General features: G+C 42.2%; 1 protein-coding gene across 1 annotated transcript in view; it reads left to right on the top strand.

The window, feature by feature from the left end:
- The window catches only part of tmtc2b (transmembrane O-mannosyltransferase targeting cadherins 2b), a 97,031-nt gene that overhangs the window by 23,547 nt on the left and 53,646 nt on the right, over positions 1–19,838 (top strand). Inside the window, exon 2 of the mRNA XM_067589125.1 lies at positions 17,061–17,637. Coding sequence (XP_067445226.1) covers positions 17,061–17,637 — 577 coding nt within the window. The remainder of the gene's footprint in view (positions 1–17,060; positions 17,638–19,838) is intronic.

Raw genomic sequence — 19,838 nt, 5'->3', positions numbered from 1 at the left:
TTACCAAGTGATTTTATTTTTTGTTCATTTTGTTTTTGAACTTTATCAAACCAGGATGGTTGAGATCGAAAAGAATCCTAGTGAAAATAGTGGCGTAATTGTGCTGCACAAAAAACACAGAACAAACATTCACAGACAGAAAAGACGAGGAAAAAAACATATAAGCATTAAAAATAATCAAACTTGCCCATTTTCAATCTGTAACTTTCTACCATGTAAGCAAGGGCATCAACCTATTTCCCTTCTTGCTGAACAGACTTTGTGCCGCCCTGGGTTAGAAATTTCAACAGCGAGAAACATCACACATCTGAATATGAATAACTCTCATCTTCATTAGTCTGCTGTTTTATCTGCATTATGTGGAACTGCTTTTTTCAGCAAGGTCCTTATCTCAAATTACACCTCATTACACTAAACATTAATTGGGTTAAGTAAGGTTAATTACTTAAATCATAGATATATCTCATCACGATGATATCTCTGTTGATGTTAATAACTCAGCCAGAAAAAAAGATTACAGGCTGACAGCTGGTGTGTCTGGGCACTTGGCTGGTGAACAGGGAAGTTGTTCACTTACATTGTTTCTAAAAGACTTTTAAACTCATCACTGGCATTAGGAAGATAAAACCAGCTTCTACTTATTACTTCTTTTTTTTACTAATTCTTTTTCTTTGTTCTGCAATTGCTTTTTGTTTGACCTACTGCTTCACAACATCCTCTGCTTATTTCCTTCTTTTCATAGCCGCATTTTAATCCTTCTGCTAGTTGAACAATATATAGTAAATTGGAAACAAAGGATGACTGTCTTTTGTTTTGGAGTGAGCTCATTAAATGATGTTGTATTAGAATGCAGGGGCTCTGGGTGGGGCAGGGTGGGGTTCATGCCCCTCCACACCCCATCCCCCTCCCCCTCCCTCTCTCTCTCTCTCTCTCTCTCTCTCTCATATATTGCTGCTGCAGCTGACTTCGAATGGAATCTGATTTGAAAGCTTGTGCATAATTCCTGTGGGGTTGTAGTTTGTAGGTCATTGTGCCATTATGGTGTGTTCCTGGTCTGTCTGAGGGAAGTTATATGCATGTGTGTGTGTGTGTGTGTGTGTGTGTATGTGTGTGTGTTGGTTGGGGAGGGGGAGAAGGAGCATGAGGAAGGCCTTGTTCATTTGTCTGGTCGAAGCATCGTAGCTTTTCTCGACATACTGCTGTAGGTGGACACAGAATGAACCCACCCACCCCCCTCACGGTTGACCCACAAATCCCTGCTAGGCAACAAAGGGATTATGAGCGAAATAGACTAATCTACTTCTGTGAATTTACTTATGCAAAGTGTTCCCCACACAAGCCCTGCCATCGGCTCCATATTTCAAACATTGTTTCTATTTTATTTATTTTATCATCTAAAGCTGCACTTTCTGTATCTTGTACTGTCTATGTAGAGCAAAGACAAGAAAAAGCTGCCGTTCCAATCTGAGAGCCTTTGTTTTCTTTATTTGGGATACTTGAGAAGGAACACTGGGCTTGTAAGGGGCCACCTGCAATAACAAATTACTCCCCAGTGTGTAGGAAACATCTAAAAGCAGCACTCTGGATGATGTTTGTCTTGATTTGTTAATATTGTGCATATGCCTGAGGGCTGTGTATGAAATATAGCTAGAGGGGTTGCAAGATGAAAAATATACCTTTGTGAAGGGCTTCTTCCCAGCCAATTATATTCAGTAGCACATACCAGAAATGACAGTTTGTTACTTAGACAAATGCTTGGAGAGCAACTTTCACCTCAGAATGGTATTTCTGGCCAGCTCATCTCAAACATCTTTGATCTCTTCTTTGGGTTTATATCTTGATGTCATGTCTTTATCTGCCGGTGAGGTGGGAGTGAAGTGATGGGGAGTGAAGGACACCGAATAAGGCTGAACTTATCACCTTGTCTTTGGCCAGAAAGATCGGGTAGAGTGTTTCGCCATAGCTGGCTCTGCTTCATTTGTTTAAATGTTCATGTCTTGATGGTGTGATACGGTGTATTCCAGGATAATTCAAACAGTCCAGAGAGAAATAAGCTGAAGAAAGGCAGTAAAGGCTAGCACGCTGGAGCGGCTGGAAACAGATACAGTAAAAGCTTCTTGGCCGGGATCACTTTATTGTTCTTCCTCAGACATCCCCAGACATTTGGAAATTAGACTACACGTTGTTTGCGCGTACTGTGAAACTGATTGTTTCCCCTCCACGTTGTACCATTTGGCCTGCTGATGAAAGATTGTGTGATATTCATGTTGGGTGATATTTATCTTAGTGGGAAGAGCTTTGATTTTGCACCACAGGAAGAACATGTGGGTAGTTTCAGTTCTGGATAGTGTTTGAGTCATTTCCAGACTAGATCCCAGATGCTGGACCTGGGTGGTCACAACCATAGAGATGTTGCACAATGCATGTTTACTGTCTCTCGTTTGTCGACCAAATATTGTTTCTGGTCCTAGCAAAAATCAACCCTAAAAGCGGGAGAGTTTAACTGGTTTACCACAGAATTCAACAGACAAAACCACTAAACTTTCAGAGAGATATTTCCTCTCCAGATGTTCTAATGATGGTCTCATCAGCTCTCACCACCTCTGTTTTTATAGGGTGTTCACAATGTGAGCCAGATGGGCTTTTCTAACCTGGCTGAATTAGGGCGGAGCCAGACACTCCGACAGCAAGAATTTGGAGATATGCTGTATTATTTTTATATTATTTTAGAGCTGAAACAATATGTAGTAGTAGCATTAGTAGTAGAAATTATTATTTTGATTATCAATTAATTGTTAATTATTTTTCAAGTAATAACATCAAACATTACCTCATTCCAGCTTCCTAATTGTTAGGATTTGCCGCTTTGTGTCCCATGTTACAGTGAATTAAGTTTAGTCTAGTACCTGTTGAAGAGTTTTGTAGATGTACGATCCTCTTTGTAATGGCTGATGTCCACGAAAAATTCAGACATGGTTGCTTTTCTCAGCCTGAAGGCTTCTTGCACAAGCTTGAGTTTCCCTGCTCTCTCAGCGCTACAAAAATGGCCCTCTGGTGACTTGTTGATCTTGTTACTCACAGTGTGAACGCACTTAGACTGACTTGTTCATTTTATCGCTTAAATGCTACCAAGAGATTAGCCTGGATTCAAAGAAAAAAAAAAAGTAAGCTTTTACAGCTGCGTAACATTAACTATCGTATTTTACAATATCGACACACACTATCCCGTCCAAGAGCAGAAAACATTGTGTGTTCCCATGTCTTTAAACGTATCTTTGCTGATTTCAAACACGGTCTGTTGCATGGAAACAGGAGCACTGTTAAGCTTCTCGAGCACATCCAGGCCACTCCCAGGCGTCCATCCCAGACTGTAACAAGCTGTTGAGTGCTGTTTGAAGTGTGTGTGTCTATGCGCTATACATGCTCAGTGCTGACGGATATGTAGTGACAGTTGTGAGATACAGCCTGCTGAACATCCAGGACAGGGATTGTAGTGTTTGATGAGAGGCATCAACAGCCCCGTCTGATCTGCTGTTAGCAGCGGATAATACAGCTCTAAAGCCTCTTGTGTAAGAGTCCTAGTCACCGAAGACGGGACGGGAGGGGACAGGGAATGACGTAAATGCTATCCTCTTCTTCCTTCCATTCTCGCCTGATCTCTGATCCTGAGCACTTGGGAGGTCAGCAGCTCTGCTCCACTGACCCTGACTCGTCAAGGAAAAGTTTCCTGAGAAGACACTGCTCACTCTCTGCCCCGTTTTGGTAGCTGACCTGGAAACAGCGCAGAGAGCAGCTGACGCAAAGACAGAGGCTGCGTACGAGGCGCTGGGGGGCCTGAACTGCCCCTTGGTTTTTGATCTGATGAAGGACATGGCTCCATCTGTTTCCTGCTCCAGAGGGCTGTGGCATTCACAGTCAGATCGGATGAAGACAAATGAATAAACGGAAGGATGAGTCACGGCTTTATTCACATGTTATGACAACTTCTTCTGCTTGAGTGCGTGAGGCTGGAAATATTGACATGTTTGTTAAATGACTTTGAGGGTGGTTGTGTTTCAGGCGTCATTATAAATGGATAAACACACACAATAGACAGTTCTGCTGACAACGTTTCTGTCTATAACTGTTTACCAATTCGACATCGCTGTGTTTACTTGGTTGGGTTCCATTGTGTGCCCCGTCAGTAAACAAGCCAACTCATAATGTAGAACATAAATACTTGTTGTCTTCCCCTCAGGAAGCCGTTTGCTTCTTGGTAGTCTCCCCCGTTTCTTTCAGTCTCTCATCCACCTCCATGCTCAAACCCATCCATCTCCTTTCTCTCACTCTGTCCTCTTGTCTGTCTTCCTTCAGCACCTGTCAGCACTATTGTCCTCCCCTGAAGAAGAGTAAACCCATGCAGGCATGCTCCTACGACCTTATCAATGGCCCTCTCCCAACGGGGCGGGTGCCTTTGTTTCTTGAGCCTTTCTTACCAGGTTTTGGGGCAGTCAGCAAGGGGGCATCCGTCTTCCCATTGAGGGAGGCGTGGCGCTCGGTCCTTGCTGGGTGTGATAATGGACCACACATGGTTGTGCTCCAGCGGCTCACCAAGACTCGGGCCTCGGTGCGTGGGCACAGGCTCCGGCTCAGCCTCCTCCCCCTTCAGACGGCCCATAAAGCGCTCTTCTTCTCAGCCTTTTGTCTGGGCCCTTTCACTTAGCCTGAGCTCTGCCAGGGCCTTTGTCCTCCTATCTAGGGGCCCGGTGCCTCTGCGTCCACTCCCTCAGCTTTGTTCACTCCACCTACAATATGCCACCAACAAGTATTCCAGAAATGCAATGAATGCAAGTCTTTCTGTCACCGTGAATGTGCCTCAGTAAAGACAGAGAAAAGGGGTTTTTGATTTCATGTTGCTCAAAAGGTTTTGCTTACGATTTGGGCAGTTTATTGAGCTGAGCTGATGATGTGCATAAATTCATTGGTATACAAGAGGTAAAAGAAAATCCAGCATTCATTTCCTTACTTTTAGAGAAAATGAAATGAGATTCTTGCTTCAAGGAGGTTAATTAACATTTAATTAACATTTTTCTTGAGTGAAGGATTGTTTTTTTTACTTGTTGCGTTTGGTCTAAATTAAATGTGAATTAAAACCTTATGCACGCTTGCATTACCGAAGACTCAACAATACAGAGCCAACCTCAGTCCCAGCAGTCCCCAGTGGTTGAGTAATCTCCATCACAGACCACATGAATCCCAGAAAGGGTTTTTTTTTTTTTATCAAACCTGTAGACATATTTATCATACTTGAATGAATTAAAGAGCTGAAAAACAGGCGTCAGAAGTCTGGATATTATACTGAAACTATGTCCCTCTGTCTCCACGTCCACTAACATGTCTGACTTTGCAACCATAAATCTTTATATCTAAGGCTTATTAAGTTTCTTTTTTTTCATTTTATCTGTGGAGTGAAGCTTTTTGATGTTTGACACACATCAGGGAGATTTCTTTCTTCTTTCTTTCATTATACTGGAGGCCTCGCTAATTTAGAAAACTTCTGTCAAGGCCTAACGATGGTACCACCCTGACACTTTATTAACATAAGGAATATAGGATAGTAATGATGTAAATTTAATGAAATCCCCATCCGTCTTTAGCTCGAATTTCATTGCAACCGTTTCACATTGTGAAAGGGATGTCATTTTATATACCTCATGAAATCATTTGCCGGTTTGCTCCGGTTTACCATACGAATGGCACTGATTTGTTGGTGCTGTCCCTCTGCCTGCCAACACACACCTGCAAAAATGAAGCATAACGTGCAGTTGCTAATGCCGGTCCACTCAAGAAAGAAGTCCTCTCCACCACGTGGTTCTTTGTTGTTCTGCCGCTAACCAGAAATACAGCATGGCAAAACATCAAAGAGGAACAGCTACCTTTAGAAGCCTTGAAAAAAAATCTGTTTTTCCCCGTTTTGCTCATTCAGGTCACAGTGCCGCCTGTAGTGTATATGACACAGTTTTAACAAAGTCCAAGTATTGGAAGTTTTAAAAAATTTAATGTGAGGAACTGAGTCAGATTCTTCCTAATATCTGTCTGATCTGTGTAAAATTTCCAACCTGCTTTGCTTAGTATCATTTTATTGCCAATAACTCAGTAACACCAGATTTCAGTCTTGCAAAACTGTAATAACCTCTGAAGCCAGTGTGCTATCCTTACTTCCACATGTGTAGTTGGATTTTTATAATATTTCCTTGGTCTTACAATACAGACTTCATCTGAACCAAAAAAGAGAGAAAAAAAACAGAAACGATGTACAGTAGGTGTATGCTTAATATTTCATCTCCTCCAGCTCCTGGGGCTGTTTCTCAATATCATCACTAACACTAGACTCTCAGGGAGATATTGAAATCCAGCAACTCTCCTTGGGGAGTCACATGACTCCGATCATTCACACCAGCCAGTTAGGAACAAGAAAACAAGCGGCTGTCTGCTTAACAATTGCGCCTGCCCTCAGGATAGAGACACTATAGATTGCTGTTGTCTGATACCTGCTCTCAGAGGGGGAGACTCAGCCAACACATTGATTACTGTTCACCTTATCCAACTGATTATGTTCACTTCATCCCAAAGTAATTCAGAGCTAATTATACAGCCTCATCAACATGTACTGTATATCTCCCTTTTCTTATTTTATTATTAATATGATTGTATTTCCTCAGTTGTAAACATTGTAGAATGTGGCATTTTGTTAGCCTGTGTTGAACAAATGGTTTTAGAAAATCCAATAGTGCTGACTGGTGCAGTATATGCTGCATCTTAGTTTGGAATTCAATTTGGCCCGAAAATGGAAACTGAGGAAAATTGCCTCTGAATGTTATTGACTCAGAGAAGGAGATTAGCTTGGGGAAAGTCTTTTGTGGTGCAGTGAAAAGAGGGGCAATACAATACAGAGACACAAAAACACAGGGGGGAACATTACTGTTAATGGAGGAGGTTTTCCGTTCTTCGTCATTTCAGGTCACAAATAGCCACTACTAGATGCATGTACACTGAATAGTAAAATTTCCTGATATCAAGTTCACACATCTTAGAAATCCCTCTCATATTGATCCAGAAATATTACCTTTCCATTGTGATTAGCTGAGGTTTATCAAGGAAAATCAATATGGGATAATATGTGGCAGTTATCTTATTTATGTACCATAAAAGAGGAGCTGTGTGTGACAATAGTGTGCACATCAGCACTATTTCAGCAGCTTGTGTATGACCAATGTGTTTACTTGTGTTGATGTTGTTTTGTATTTGAGAGATTCTACTCTTTGTAAATGGAAAACTAAATGAGGAAATCCAAAGTCTGTAAAAAAGCACAGGCACTAGTTACAGAGGCGGTGCGGTTTGTGTGATTTGGTGGCTGTAAAATTTCAAATGCGTAAATGAGCTCCTTCGCAAAAATGCAAAATGGCACCATGTGGAAGACAAAGCATTTAAAAACACGTAAGAGGCTATTTGGGTTCCTCTCGGACATGTTTATGGGTTTACAAGGCAGTGCAGTCTCACGCGAAGGCAGACGACGCTGGAGATATTTAGGTTCCTCTGCATTAATAGGAGGCTTCAGGCCACGGAGATGGGCCTGAAATAAAGTTTGGGTTTCCTTTTATATCTTTTAGTTCCATATTGAAACATTGTTTACTGAGTGTTAAGCTGATCTTTCATCTCTTTTTGTGTCAGCCAACTAAACCTAGTTTTCCTTTTCCAATTTGAGTTAGAATAAATACCAGATTACCATTGCACCTTAATCTGATTTCCTCCTTGTGTACTGGTTTACATTGGCCTTGAGTATCTTAGTGCAAGCAGAAGTTAATGAGGCGGCAATATCAGCTATCAGAGGTGCATTAGTCCAGTCCGTCAAAGAAAGACCGGCGCTGAGCCCTGAAGGAACTCCGAAGCCCCGTCCCTCCACGTTAACACTGACAGCCTCCACACACTCACGTGGCTGTTGATGGGGGCTGTCGATCTCAGTGAGTAAGCTACATGTGCCTTCAATTAAGGGCTGGAACTGGAGCCCAAATGGGAAAGTTAAAAAGAGTAAGGCTGGGTTGAGAAGCAGTGTGAGAACACTGGCCTGTTGTGATAGTATCTAATGAGATCACTCAGAGCTGCATCCTTGAATGCTGCCATTCATTAATGTAATGATCCTTTGTATATGTGTGCGTGTGTCCCAATTCACTAAATAAGCTTTCATGCTGTGTTCTCGTTGCTGCCTTGCGGTGAACAGGGAGTACCTAAATAGTCTGTGTTTAAGGTTTTCTATACAGCTAATGACAGTATGATCTAAGCAAAGAGCAAAGTAATCAGTTGCTCTCTTTCTCCCGCTTGCTTTCTCTTGCGCTGTTGGTTCCTTTAGCTGATTTTCTCTCTCTCATATTTGTTTGTCTTTAATTGATTGCACAGGGCTTCCAGAAAATAGCCACTAATCACAAAGCCTGCGGGAGGGTGAGCTCCCTGAGTCCTTTTGCACTAAGGCAGCTTCTTCATATTTAAACACAGGAGCCTTATAGCCATAAGGAGAACTGGGACAAGACACAGCTGTTTCAAATGCTGAAGATATAAGATGGTCGGAGCACTAAAGATGTCTTCTCCTTTCTGCTCCACTGGCATTCTCGAAGGCTCTTCCTGCACTTAAGCCCACATGCAATAAACATCAGTGAACAGAGGCCTCTGCGGTGATGTGCCATGATTCAGGCTCATCCTTCAGGGCTGCTGTGTCTTGTAAAGCCCCTCTATGTGAAAAGGTTTGGGAATAAGGATGGCAAAACACTGGACATGCGACCTATTCACTCATTTGTAGCTTCTCTGTATAGATGTCTGAGCTCTGGCTTGCAAAGAATTTTTCCATCCCACCCTCCTGGTCCCCTCCATCTGGTGTGGGTCTCCCCCTGAACCCCACCATGGGTCAGCGTATTCTGAGCCCAAACCAGGATGCTTATGGCCCAGTGGTGATGGGCAAGGTAGGATGGGTCTTGCTCACAGCCCTGGAAGAGTAGCCTCCCCTGCACTGATCTCCCTCTCCATGTGAAAGAGAAGTACTCTAAACACAAGAGGAGGAACAAATCAAACAAATTTATTACCACATGGCCGAAAAGGTCAGAGCGTGACAAAAGCCCTCCTGTTGTGAGGAGGAGTCCTGTGGAGTGGCCCCCTCCATACAGAGCCTGGGTGACTACCGCAGCATTAGACATGGGTCAGTCTGAGGGGAAACATGGAGGTAGAACTCATTTGAGAACAAAGAGCTTGTTCTTGATTCTTGTTTGGCTGTGACATTTATTTAATAAAACCTGTTTGGTTAAATTTTCCACTTGAGTCTTAGATTGTCTCAAAAGCCTAAAAAGACGCTGAGAAATTGAATTTTTCAATTTAGTGACCATTATGTTTCCATTAGAAGAAGTTCAACACACTATAGACTTTCAGCATAATCTGAATAGAGAAGCTTATTTGAAATATACTGTTACAAGAAACTAATATAGCCTCCTAAAGTGATTCTTTTTCTAGAAATCTGGTTGGCAGATCCTAATTTAGTAGCAAGAGTGCATTTTTATCAGGAATTATCAGATGGTGATTTGTCAGCTTGTTCTGTTTTCGTTTAACTTTTGGAAATCATTTTTCTTCCTTTTTATGACGGCTTTTATTGCTACACCGGCAGTATGGCTCTAGGGATGGCAATGTTGCTTTGTCTGTCTGTCAGTGTGTGGGTTCTATGGTCCACCACTTTGGTCCTGACTGAAATATATCATCCAATAAGGACTGGATGAATGGCCTTGAAATTTGGTACAGACATAACTTTCAAAAATCCTAACAACACCGATGAGCCTCTGAATTTGTATTTGTCCAATATTTTGTTTTTTGATAAGTGTTAGCTTTCTAACACAATAAATTAAGATGGTGAACATGATAAACAGGATACCTGCTAAATATCGGCATGTTATCATTAAACTGAAAGCATGCTTGTGCCAAGTTCAGCCTCACAAAGCTGCAAGCATGGCTGTAGAGTCTCAGTCTCATTTCTCTCTTTTTTTCTTTTCTTTTTTGAACAGACAGGTGCTTGTGTGTCAATAAGCGGAAGCGCAGGGGTTCCATTTGAATTTCACCCTCAAGGAGTGAATTAACGCTTATGGAAACCATCTGAGTCCCAGCCATGGAAAGCTCTTACCTCTGATTGCCCGCTACACTCTTTTCCCAATGAGACAGTCAGACAGAGGTGGTGGCAAATACAAAGCAAGACTTTCTGTTTAGACAAAGGAAAAAAGAAGAGTTAGTGGCTGAGAAAGAGAGGGATGTGTGTGTGTGTGAGAGAGGCCTACAGCAGTGACCCAGCAGCCCTTTTCTGTCTTGCCACAGCCTTGCACATGCTGACATATTTATTGCATACAATAATCAGAGTGTATATCACCCTGCTCTGCTCTGCACAGCCTGCTCCTGTAATTGGTTCTTACACCTGGAAACGACTATAAAAATCACACAACTTTAAAGTTGGCCTGAAAATGTGACTTTTAAATGATTTCTTTAGAATGCTCCAGCTTTGAACAGTGATCAAGAGTGATTTTTGCTTCCTGGTTTGTTGCTTTAATACTGAAGAGCAGCAACAACATTCTCACCAATAGTTAAGTGAAATTAGACAGTATTTATTCCCTTAATGAAATATGATATGATGGGATGCAGTGCTGGGCTGCCAGGATTCCTGCTCTGCCAGCTTGGTTGGCTGGGTAGAAGTGTGGCTCACTGGTTGGTTAGTTCGCTGGCTGGATGGTTAGCTTTGGTGATCAGCATTCAGGTCATGCCCTATACTGTGCCCATCCCTTACAACACAAGGGGCTGATCAGGGATGCTAGGCAGCGGCACGGGTATTCACTTAGCTAAAACACACTGCAGTGCTGGATGAGCCCACCCTGCTCTAGACTCAGTGTCTCAGTGTTCCAGTGTTTGCTTGTCTACTGTGCCATGAAATGGAGTGTTTGTGTATGATTGTGCCAGTGGAGCAATGCAAATAGCCTCCCTGAGGGGAAGAACTATTCCACTTAGTTAGATAATGCTCCTGGATGACCTGGACATAGTGTTGCATGTTTCACCTTGAAAATCACTTTTTAGTGAGTTCGTGTCTTTTTGTGCATTTTATAAAGTACTTAAGGTTAGGTAGAAAGGACAAATTTGCTAAATTAATATGATATGAACTAAGCTCTCACTTTAAAACATTTAAGGCAAGGAGCATGTCCATCCATCCATTTTATTCTGAAGGAGTATATTTTTTCTTTATCCAGTGGAGAAGTTGAAAAGTGATGTTACGTTAAGGTTTTTCCAGATCAGCTGCAATTAGGAAAAGTGAACCATCCAAAATATTGACATTAATTATAAAAAAGTTTTGATGCCAGTAGCTCAAATGTTTTTATACCCACTGTACAAGAAACATTTTCTTGGGAGAGGCAAGGATAAAAGCATGTAGAAGGAAAAAAGGAAATCAAAACACTTCAGTAAGTATATTGCAGTAACTGAGACTGGTGAGTGGTGTAGGAGTACTGAAAGATAGAATTGTTCTTTAGGAAGAGCCCAGATCCACCCCCTTTATTGTGGTCCCTGACTTTTATGCTTGTTGTCCATCACCAGTATCTCATCCATTCTTACTATGTTGCCTTTCATCAGTTGAAATGCTGGAGGGAGGCATCACGTGTCTGCAGTCAGGGATATTGGTGTAACTAACACCTTGAGCTTAAATGTACCAGAAATGGTACATTTACAAAGAAAAAAAAGAGACCATAAATATTTGCAGTTATTTTTCAGATCAACGCATTTTCTTCTGTCTAAATAATAACAAATTGTCAAACCAAAAAGTCTACCTTGCTTAGAAACATGCTTTTCAACGCTCCCTGAGGCTGTTTTCTTTTATTAAGAGCTTTTATTATAGGCTTACTAATCACATATGTCTAATGGAAGAAAGCAGCCATTCATTCTCGAAAATAGGGATTTTACAGCTGCCTCAGTGGGGATGTGTTGGCTACAGTGAGCTACCCCACGACTGATTTCTCTGCATGTCCTCACTAGCCGACCTCCTCTTTTATTCACTGTACTGCCCTCTTGTTAAAGCTAAAATATCAAAACATTTAGTGATACTTTGACACTGGATGTATTAATTACATTTTAGCCAGAAGATACAGAAAAGCAGAGTTCTGAATGTAAGCCAAAAGTAATTTGGACATTTTTCTCCATGTTGAATGGGACCCAGGTGTTTTTTTTTCACTCCCTGACTGAGCTTGTCTTAAAATGTTAATGCTTGATTACATTTTATCTTGTTTGGCATCCATTGCCTGTGGGCTGCCAGTCCCCTTGCTTTTAAAGCTATTTAACAAAGCCTTAAAACAGTAATTCCCCCCTCTGTTTTGGCAAATATTGTCTCTTATCTTTGTGCAATTCATCTCCATCACCTTCTGCATTAATAATTGATGTATTCAAATTAGCCTTTTGATAGTTGCTTTTCTGATATGCAGAATACATTAATCACAGCACCCTACAAGCCCTTGGTAGGACAATATTTTTCTTTCATGCCATGAAAAGATTGGAGAGCAGAAAGAGTAATATTGTGTAGTAATCATTAAATACCCTTAAAATAGGTTGTTAAGGCATTACTTACTTTGTCATACAGCATTTTATTAAAGAAAACAAATTGAAGATGTACTGTTGGCAATAGAAAGAGACCATTTTTTCTATATTAAGCATCATAAGTGCAGTGGAGGTATGCCATTAATGACCTGCTAGCATGCCCATGGGAAGAAACATTAGACAAAAGGGCTTGCCGGAAACACTGAGTGGGCTACCCCGACGTCTCTGTGGGCAGTCTAAAAATACCACTGTGCTTCTTTCAGATATTGAAGCCGGGTGATGACATATAGTTGGCAGACCTTCGATCACTTTCTCCAAACTCCCACCAGACTTAGTTTTCTTTTCACATGCTGTCACAAATGGAAATCTTTATACGCCTCTTGTTTTAAAGGGCTGACTTTCTCTTCAGTGTTTAAATATCCAAACTGCGCTCTAGTTAGTCCGTACTTTCATCACCAACTGTGGAATCAGTGTGAATATTACTAATTGGCCTTCTCTTGTCTTTTTCTTTTGTCTGTCCTTCTTGTGACAGGATTAGGGACAGGAGGCAGCATTAGAAACATAGTGGAAGGTAACTTATTGAGTGTTGTGGTGGAGATATTGGATCAACAGGTTCAACTCCAAAGATCTAGAGTCAAGGCTTGACTCATAGTGAAAGGGGTGGTAATTTGCTTACTTTTTACTTGTTGAATGTCCTTCAGCTTTCTCTGATATTTTCAGCCACACAAAGTGTCTCTCACTTTGAAATGAAGCTTTTCTCCTGTGTGATTTATATGCCAGCATATACATTCTATGATGGGAATAGTTTGCCAATTTTCATGTCCTTTCCCCTCAGGCCATTAGAGGTTTTTAAAAAGGTTTTATTTTGCTCATGCAGGTCCATTTCGCTCCCAGCTCCATTTCAAATTCATTGACTAGTTGTAAAGGGAAAATCCTGAGGACATGTCCTTGGTTTTCAATCTCCTTTCTAATATCCAGTCTCATCTCCTGCATGTGACCGCTGCTTAGTCTCTGCATCAAAAAGCCATTCAATCTTCAGTTCTAGATTGCCTTTTTATGTGGGATCCTGTAGTCATTGGATGTGGATATTTTTCTCCACCCTGCTTGTGCATTCACATTATAAGTGAAATCGCTCCAGAGGTAAAGAGGTTAGCTCTCATATGATTATTTCTCAGCTAAGGAGGTAGCAGGTGCATTTTTCATGGAGATTCTTTTGAACTCAGTAATAATAAGGTGTCTTACGTAGGCCGAGGGCACACCCATTCCATTGATTTACTCTCAGTTTATAATTTCATGGTCTTGAACTCTGCGTAAGCACATGTCCTTTGTTAGATGCTCATTTATGCGCATGGTAAATTACGTATTATAATGATATAAACAAGGCTCTTTTTTGTTTTCGTTTAAAAGAAACACTAATTATTTGATCATGAACGAATAATAACTTACACAAGAAGAAATGGGCTAAATTGCAGCGTCCTGTGTCTGCAGTCTGAGGTGCTGTTGGAGTGAAAGTGATCTTTTTTGTGAGGGTGCCGACGCTGTGAGAAGAGTTAGTCAGGCCTGTTTGATATGAACAACAGACACCGTGCTGCCTTTGTTTTCTTTCTTCAGATCACATGCTTTTGTGCTGGTGAAGTCATGTAATACTTTTCTAAAATACTGACCTGAGGAAATGTTTATGGGGTAACATTTTAGGATCTCTGGGTACACCAAAGTTACACCAATTAGTGGTATTGTGTAAGTACTGTACTTACTTTTACTCTAATAATACTATACTCAAATTAAAAATAATGAACAAATATTTAGTGGTACATGTAGGATAAAACTTCAGTATCTGTCTTCACTTCCTGTTTCAGTCCTCACTTGGTAAAGCAAACAGATTGTGTCCGTTTGAGGCACATGATTTAGATCCAGACAAGTTGTGGAGGGATTGAATTTGACAGCAAAAAGGAGATGAGGGAGGTAGAAGAGTTTTTGGGGGCTTCTCTTGTTAGTGGCCACATGATCCCTTCATTCCTCTGGGAGTCTGTGAACAGGCACGCGGCTGGGGGAGAAATGTGCTCCCGGCTGGAAAAGGTTTGCAGAGCACAGAGAGATCCTCCCTGCTGCCCGCTCTACTGAGAAATGGGCCTGGCCACCCGCGGAAACTCAATCTCCCTTTCCAGCTGGCCTCTTAGCTGGTAGCTGAGTCGGGTCTGATGATCAAGATCTGCTTGGCTTGCCGTGGATTAATGATTTGCCATAGATTGGGGGAGACTAGTTAGACTACAATGCAAATGTGTTAATTCAGCTGTGAGTGTATCCCATTTATCTGCTCCAAGTTGTTGTTGCAGAGTGAGTTAAGAGGATACAACCCCCCCCCCGACTCTCTCTCTCTGCTTGTCAACTACAGTACATTTGGTGCTCGCTTGCCTCTGTGACATATATCAAGGAGACAATCTGAGAGCGGCATGAGGAAGCCAAGGCCGTAAACGCGATGGGGTTTTGACTGACTGGAACTGGATTTTGTCTGTGCTTTGCTGCCAGAAAAATCTGGTGTGGTTTTGAGGCAATATATAATGTATCTGGCCTCACTGGCTTCACCGCACTGTGCAATGGAAAAAGAGCGCACTTGTCTCCAAAATGGCTTTGAGATGGAATTGAACCATAATGCCTCTTATGTGAGCATCTTGCGGTGGAATGAAGATCTCACTTGACAAATGGGCCAGAGAAAATAAACTGGCATATCTGAGTCATGAAGAGGAGAGTTGGGCTACCGACTCTTAAGCCTGCTGGTGGAGGGCTGGAGCCTCCGTCGGTCTGACAAGAGAAGCTGTAGAAACCTAATCATCTGTGCGCTGACATCCAAGGTATTTCTATTATATCCCAGCTGATTATTTCTATGCCCCTTCCAACATCCTGAGGCCAGGTAGTATTTATTTCCCTTAGATCCATCATAAGACAGGCTATTTCTACTCACCCTTCTCAGAGCCTGGTTCATTTTGTGATTTGATGAATGCTGCAATCCCCGCTGCGCCACACCAAACTCCCCATGAGCTTTCTGGTATTGAGATGTGGCAGAATTTCAGCAGGCTTTTGCCAAGGTAAAGTGTTATGCTTAAGAGCCTCAGAATGGCTGAGGAAGCAGTTCATTACTCTTGAGTCAACTGTTTTTTTTGTTTCATTCACTTCTTACACTTAGGTTTATTTTAATTCACAGTTTAAAAGTATCATTTACTTCTCGTGTGTTGTTCAAGACTCCTTCCCACCTCTTCTGCACCCATCTCTCTTTGAACTAATTGAGTGTGTTAATTGTGTCTGCCATGAGGACAGATTACAACCTGGTGCACTTGGCTTGTTATCACATGTCGTGTCCCATCTATCACACTTTTAATTACAACACCTCCGTTCTGCTATTCCCAACCAACGTCTCCCTGAGGAGGCCCATTCTATTGCCTTCAAACTATCAGCACCACCATCTCCCAAAGAAAGCAGGAGGGGCCTGTCATTCTGTCAGACACCTCGCAGTTTGCCAGAAAAGATAGGAAAAACATTTAACATTTAAGGACTCCTGTGGGGAGAAATGTGCCTTCCTTTTCACCTCCCTTGACCCCTGCTGGCCATCCCCCCAGCCACTGACACACACAGCTTGTGGCTGATGTAGCAGCATTAGGCTAGGTCACGCAGGTTCATCCCTGACAGAGAGAAAGTCAAACTCACCCCTTACTTAGTAGCCATGCCTGCCAAGAGAATATGAAAGTAGACATTTGGTTTTGACTTTTGTTTAGAATTGCCCTTAAAATATGCATATCTGTCTGTTTTGCACCATTGCTGCTTTTCAAACACTTCATCCTCCGCATGCGGCAGACAAACTTGGAGCTACCATGTCGTTGTCACCACAGGTTGCCTTCTCTATAAGCTGCATTTTGCCAACATGGCGTTCCTCTACTGCGCGCCTGTATTTGTTTGTGGTTAAGGGTGTGGCACTCTTGCCTAATCCCCAAGTGCACAGCTGTAAGAGCTGTGGCTGTGGTGGCAAAGCTGCCTTGAGTTTGAAGCTCACCCTCTGATTTTCTGTGTGTGAATGCCACATGACCACACTCTCTCTCTCTCTCTCTCTGCTGTAAGCAATTGCAAAGTTTCATCTCATAGCAACCTATATTTTCTGCTTAGTCCGCACTGGTAAAGAATAGTTGTACATCCTCCTCAGAGAATCTGCAGTGTATTTCCAGTAGAAATATACACTGTTTTCAGACATAGCACTATGATTGAATGTGTCAGAGTGATAACATAGTCAGGCAGTGAAGCAGTGTGATGTTAAATGAATTGACAAAAATGTCAGCGTTCAGTACTGCATCAGATATTAATTTAATCTGTCCATCTGTGTTATATTCATCCTGTTTTTGTACCAAGAAGTCCTTTTCTAACCTATTCTTCTTTTGTTCTCTCTGCAGCCGTGCAATCAAGACCAATCAGGACCTGCTCCCAGAAACCCCCTGGACAAATATCTTCTATGATGACTTCTGGGGCACCTTACTCACACACAGTGGCAGCCATAAGTCTTACCGGCCCCTCTGCACCCTCTCCTTCCGCCTCAACCATGCTGTGGGTGGGCTGGAGCCCTGGGGTTACCACCTGGTTAACGTTGCCTTCCATGGGGCTGTGACAGGCCTCTTTACCTCGCTGGCTCGCCTGCTGCTCGGAGGAGGCCTGTGGAGCCTGTTGGCCGGCCTGCTCTTTGCCTCTCATCCCATCCACACTGAAGCAGTGGCGGGCATTGTGGGCCGGGCAGATGAAGGGGCTGCCCTGTTCTTCTTGCTGTCCCTGCTGTGCTACATACGTCACTGTAAGCTGCGAGGGCACGCTGGGCCCTGGCGGCTCGTGGCATGGTTCCTGGGCAGCCTGGGCTGCGCTGCTTGCAGCATGCTGTGGAAGGAGCTTGGAGTGACCGTCCTGGCTGTATCGGCACTGTACGACGTCTGCGTTTTCCACAGGCTTAAGTTGCGACAGGTCATCATGCTCCTCTATAAGGTAAACAGTTTGTTCTCACCGCCTGGTGCTGCTTAATGACATGTATCTGATTTCCTGCTCCCTGACACTCATAAGTCTGGCGAACAACATTGGGAACTTGATATATAGGTGGGTGTGTGCAATATGTGTGTTTTGTTTGCTTTTCATCGCAATATAATTTGAAAAACATTTCCCAGTGTATGCACAGCTGTGTCATTCAGGTCAGATTGTTGTGTTTTCCATTAAAAAGCAAGGAAACACACATGTTTGGAAAGCAAAGCAAATTTTTTTCTCTGCATGACGCACACACCGTTTTTAGCCATATCTATGTATATTCATTAATGCATGGGTAATCTGGGATGGATATAATTGACAAGGATGATGAGTATCATTATGGTAATGAAAAATTGTAGTAGATGGCAGTTAACTTTTTGGCTGGACCGCAAAAAATGTCTGTCCCTGATTGACTGACTGAGTGAGTCAATGAGTGAGTGATGAAGTTACACCATTGGCTGTCCAATGGTGTAACTTCGGCCTCGGTCAGGTATCGCTATGTGTCACCATGTCACCATTTCCTGTATCTGTCATTTCAAATTCACAGCCCTCTAGTGTTTCATACACAGTCCAACCATATTCTAGGTTTTGACCTAGTCTAGTTGTATTCTCAACCCTTTCAGCCTCAGGACTAAACAGTCTCAATTTATTACAAGGTTGGATACAGAAATGCTGTGTTCTTCTCATACACTAACCCACAACAAACTGGCCTGCTACACAGATTGGTTTTTAGTTTTGGGACCTGACTCACAGATGAAAATGTTGCCTGTTTAATTTCAAATATTTCCCTTCATGTGGCTCCACCTCAAACAGTCACATGTACAGTTTTCTCTTCTCTGATCTCTCTGAGCATTTGTAACAAACATCTGAATTAAGGACCAATTTAGCCAATAAGAAGTCAATTAAACTGAACCCAATGTGAGATATAATAGCTAAATGCTCATTGACCCATTAGTGTTTATTATCTTAAGATGGATAATGGCTTTAGAAACCTAATGATAAAAAGTGTGCTCTTGGCCACGTTAGGCATTAGCATTGGAACAAGTTATACTGTGCATGTTTTCCTCCCTCTGTGTGTACTGTATGTGTGTGTGTGTGTCTATGCTTATGTATATTCATATTGAACACGGCGACAGAAAGAAAATGAAAACATTTTTCAAAAGAAATAGCTGAGATAACAAAAAGTGATGGCCATTTTATATTTTCTTGACGCTTTCGAAGCACCCGCCCATTAAGTAGCCTTTTCCCCAACAACTTCTGTCAGAAGTATTTAATGTTTGCTGTCTAGTCAATGTGACATCCATGACTTTCTAGCCATCATAGCAAATTCAACAGGACGTGTGCACAAATGTGACAAAAGGGCTCCAGAGCAGCCAATGAGAGTGTGGCTATCTGGCACGCCCCAGCAAAGAACACTTTAAGAAATGTTATGCGACAAGGAGAGTCAGCAAGAATAGAGGCAAAAACTAAGAGAGACAGACGCAGAGATGGAAACAAAGAGAGGAAATGGTTTAATTGAAGAGCAAATATAACCCCTCCCTTTTAGTGCTCAGCACAGTGTGGAAATGAAGAGTGAGAGCCTCTGCTGTCTTCTTCTCCACACTGTCGTCTCATGACTTTAGTCTTATCTGACTCCCTGTGTCCTCTGGAGTATGGCCCATCCATTGCCGCTGGCAGACAGGCCTTCTAATGGCTTGTCAGGCATGGCTGGACCAGTAAGGAAACAGAGCCAAAAGGACCAAAGGAGATATGATGCCTCATAGCTGACAGTTTTTCAACTTTTTGATTGAAAATCCACAAACCCTGCTGGTCCAATTGTCTTTGGAAAAAAATGACTGGCAGATAGTTGCACTTCAGACCCTATAGATTTCTTTCATGGTTTGCCATTGTGGTTAACTGACTTGGCAAGCGTCTCCAGGGGCAGATGTAGCTTCTGAATTAAACAGTGCTGTGTTTCTGATGGTTTTTGCCCTGATTGCTTACAGTTTTTGTGTAAAATGTCTTTATTGCAATTCAGTGGTGATCATTACAGCAGTTATTGTCAGCCATTCTTAAGCCATTTCTAGTTAAAGCAGTGCCATGGTTGTTCTTAACTACCATAGCAAAAAGATTTCATAACTTAAAAGTCATTTGTGAGAAAATTAGCAAAAGATGTACTTTACTGAAGG

This window comes from Thunnus thynnus, chromosome 5 (genome assembly GCF_963924715.1).
Source record: "Thunnus thynnus chromosome 5, fThuThy2.1, whole genome shotgun sequence".
Classification (NCBI taxonomy): Eukaryota; Metazoa; Chordata; class Actinopteri; order Scombriformes; family Scombridae; genus Thunnus; species Thunnus thynnus.
Note: the sequence above shows the minus strand (reverse complement) of the source record. Positions and strands in the feature narration are given on the sequence as shown.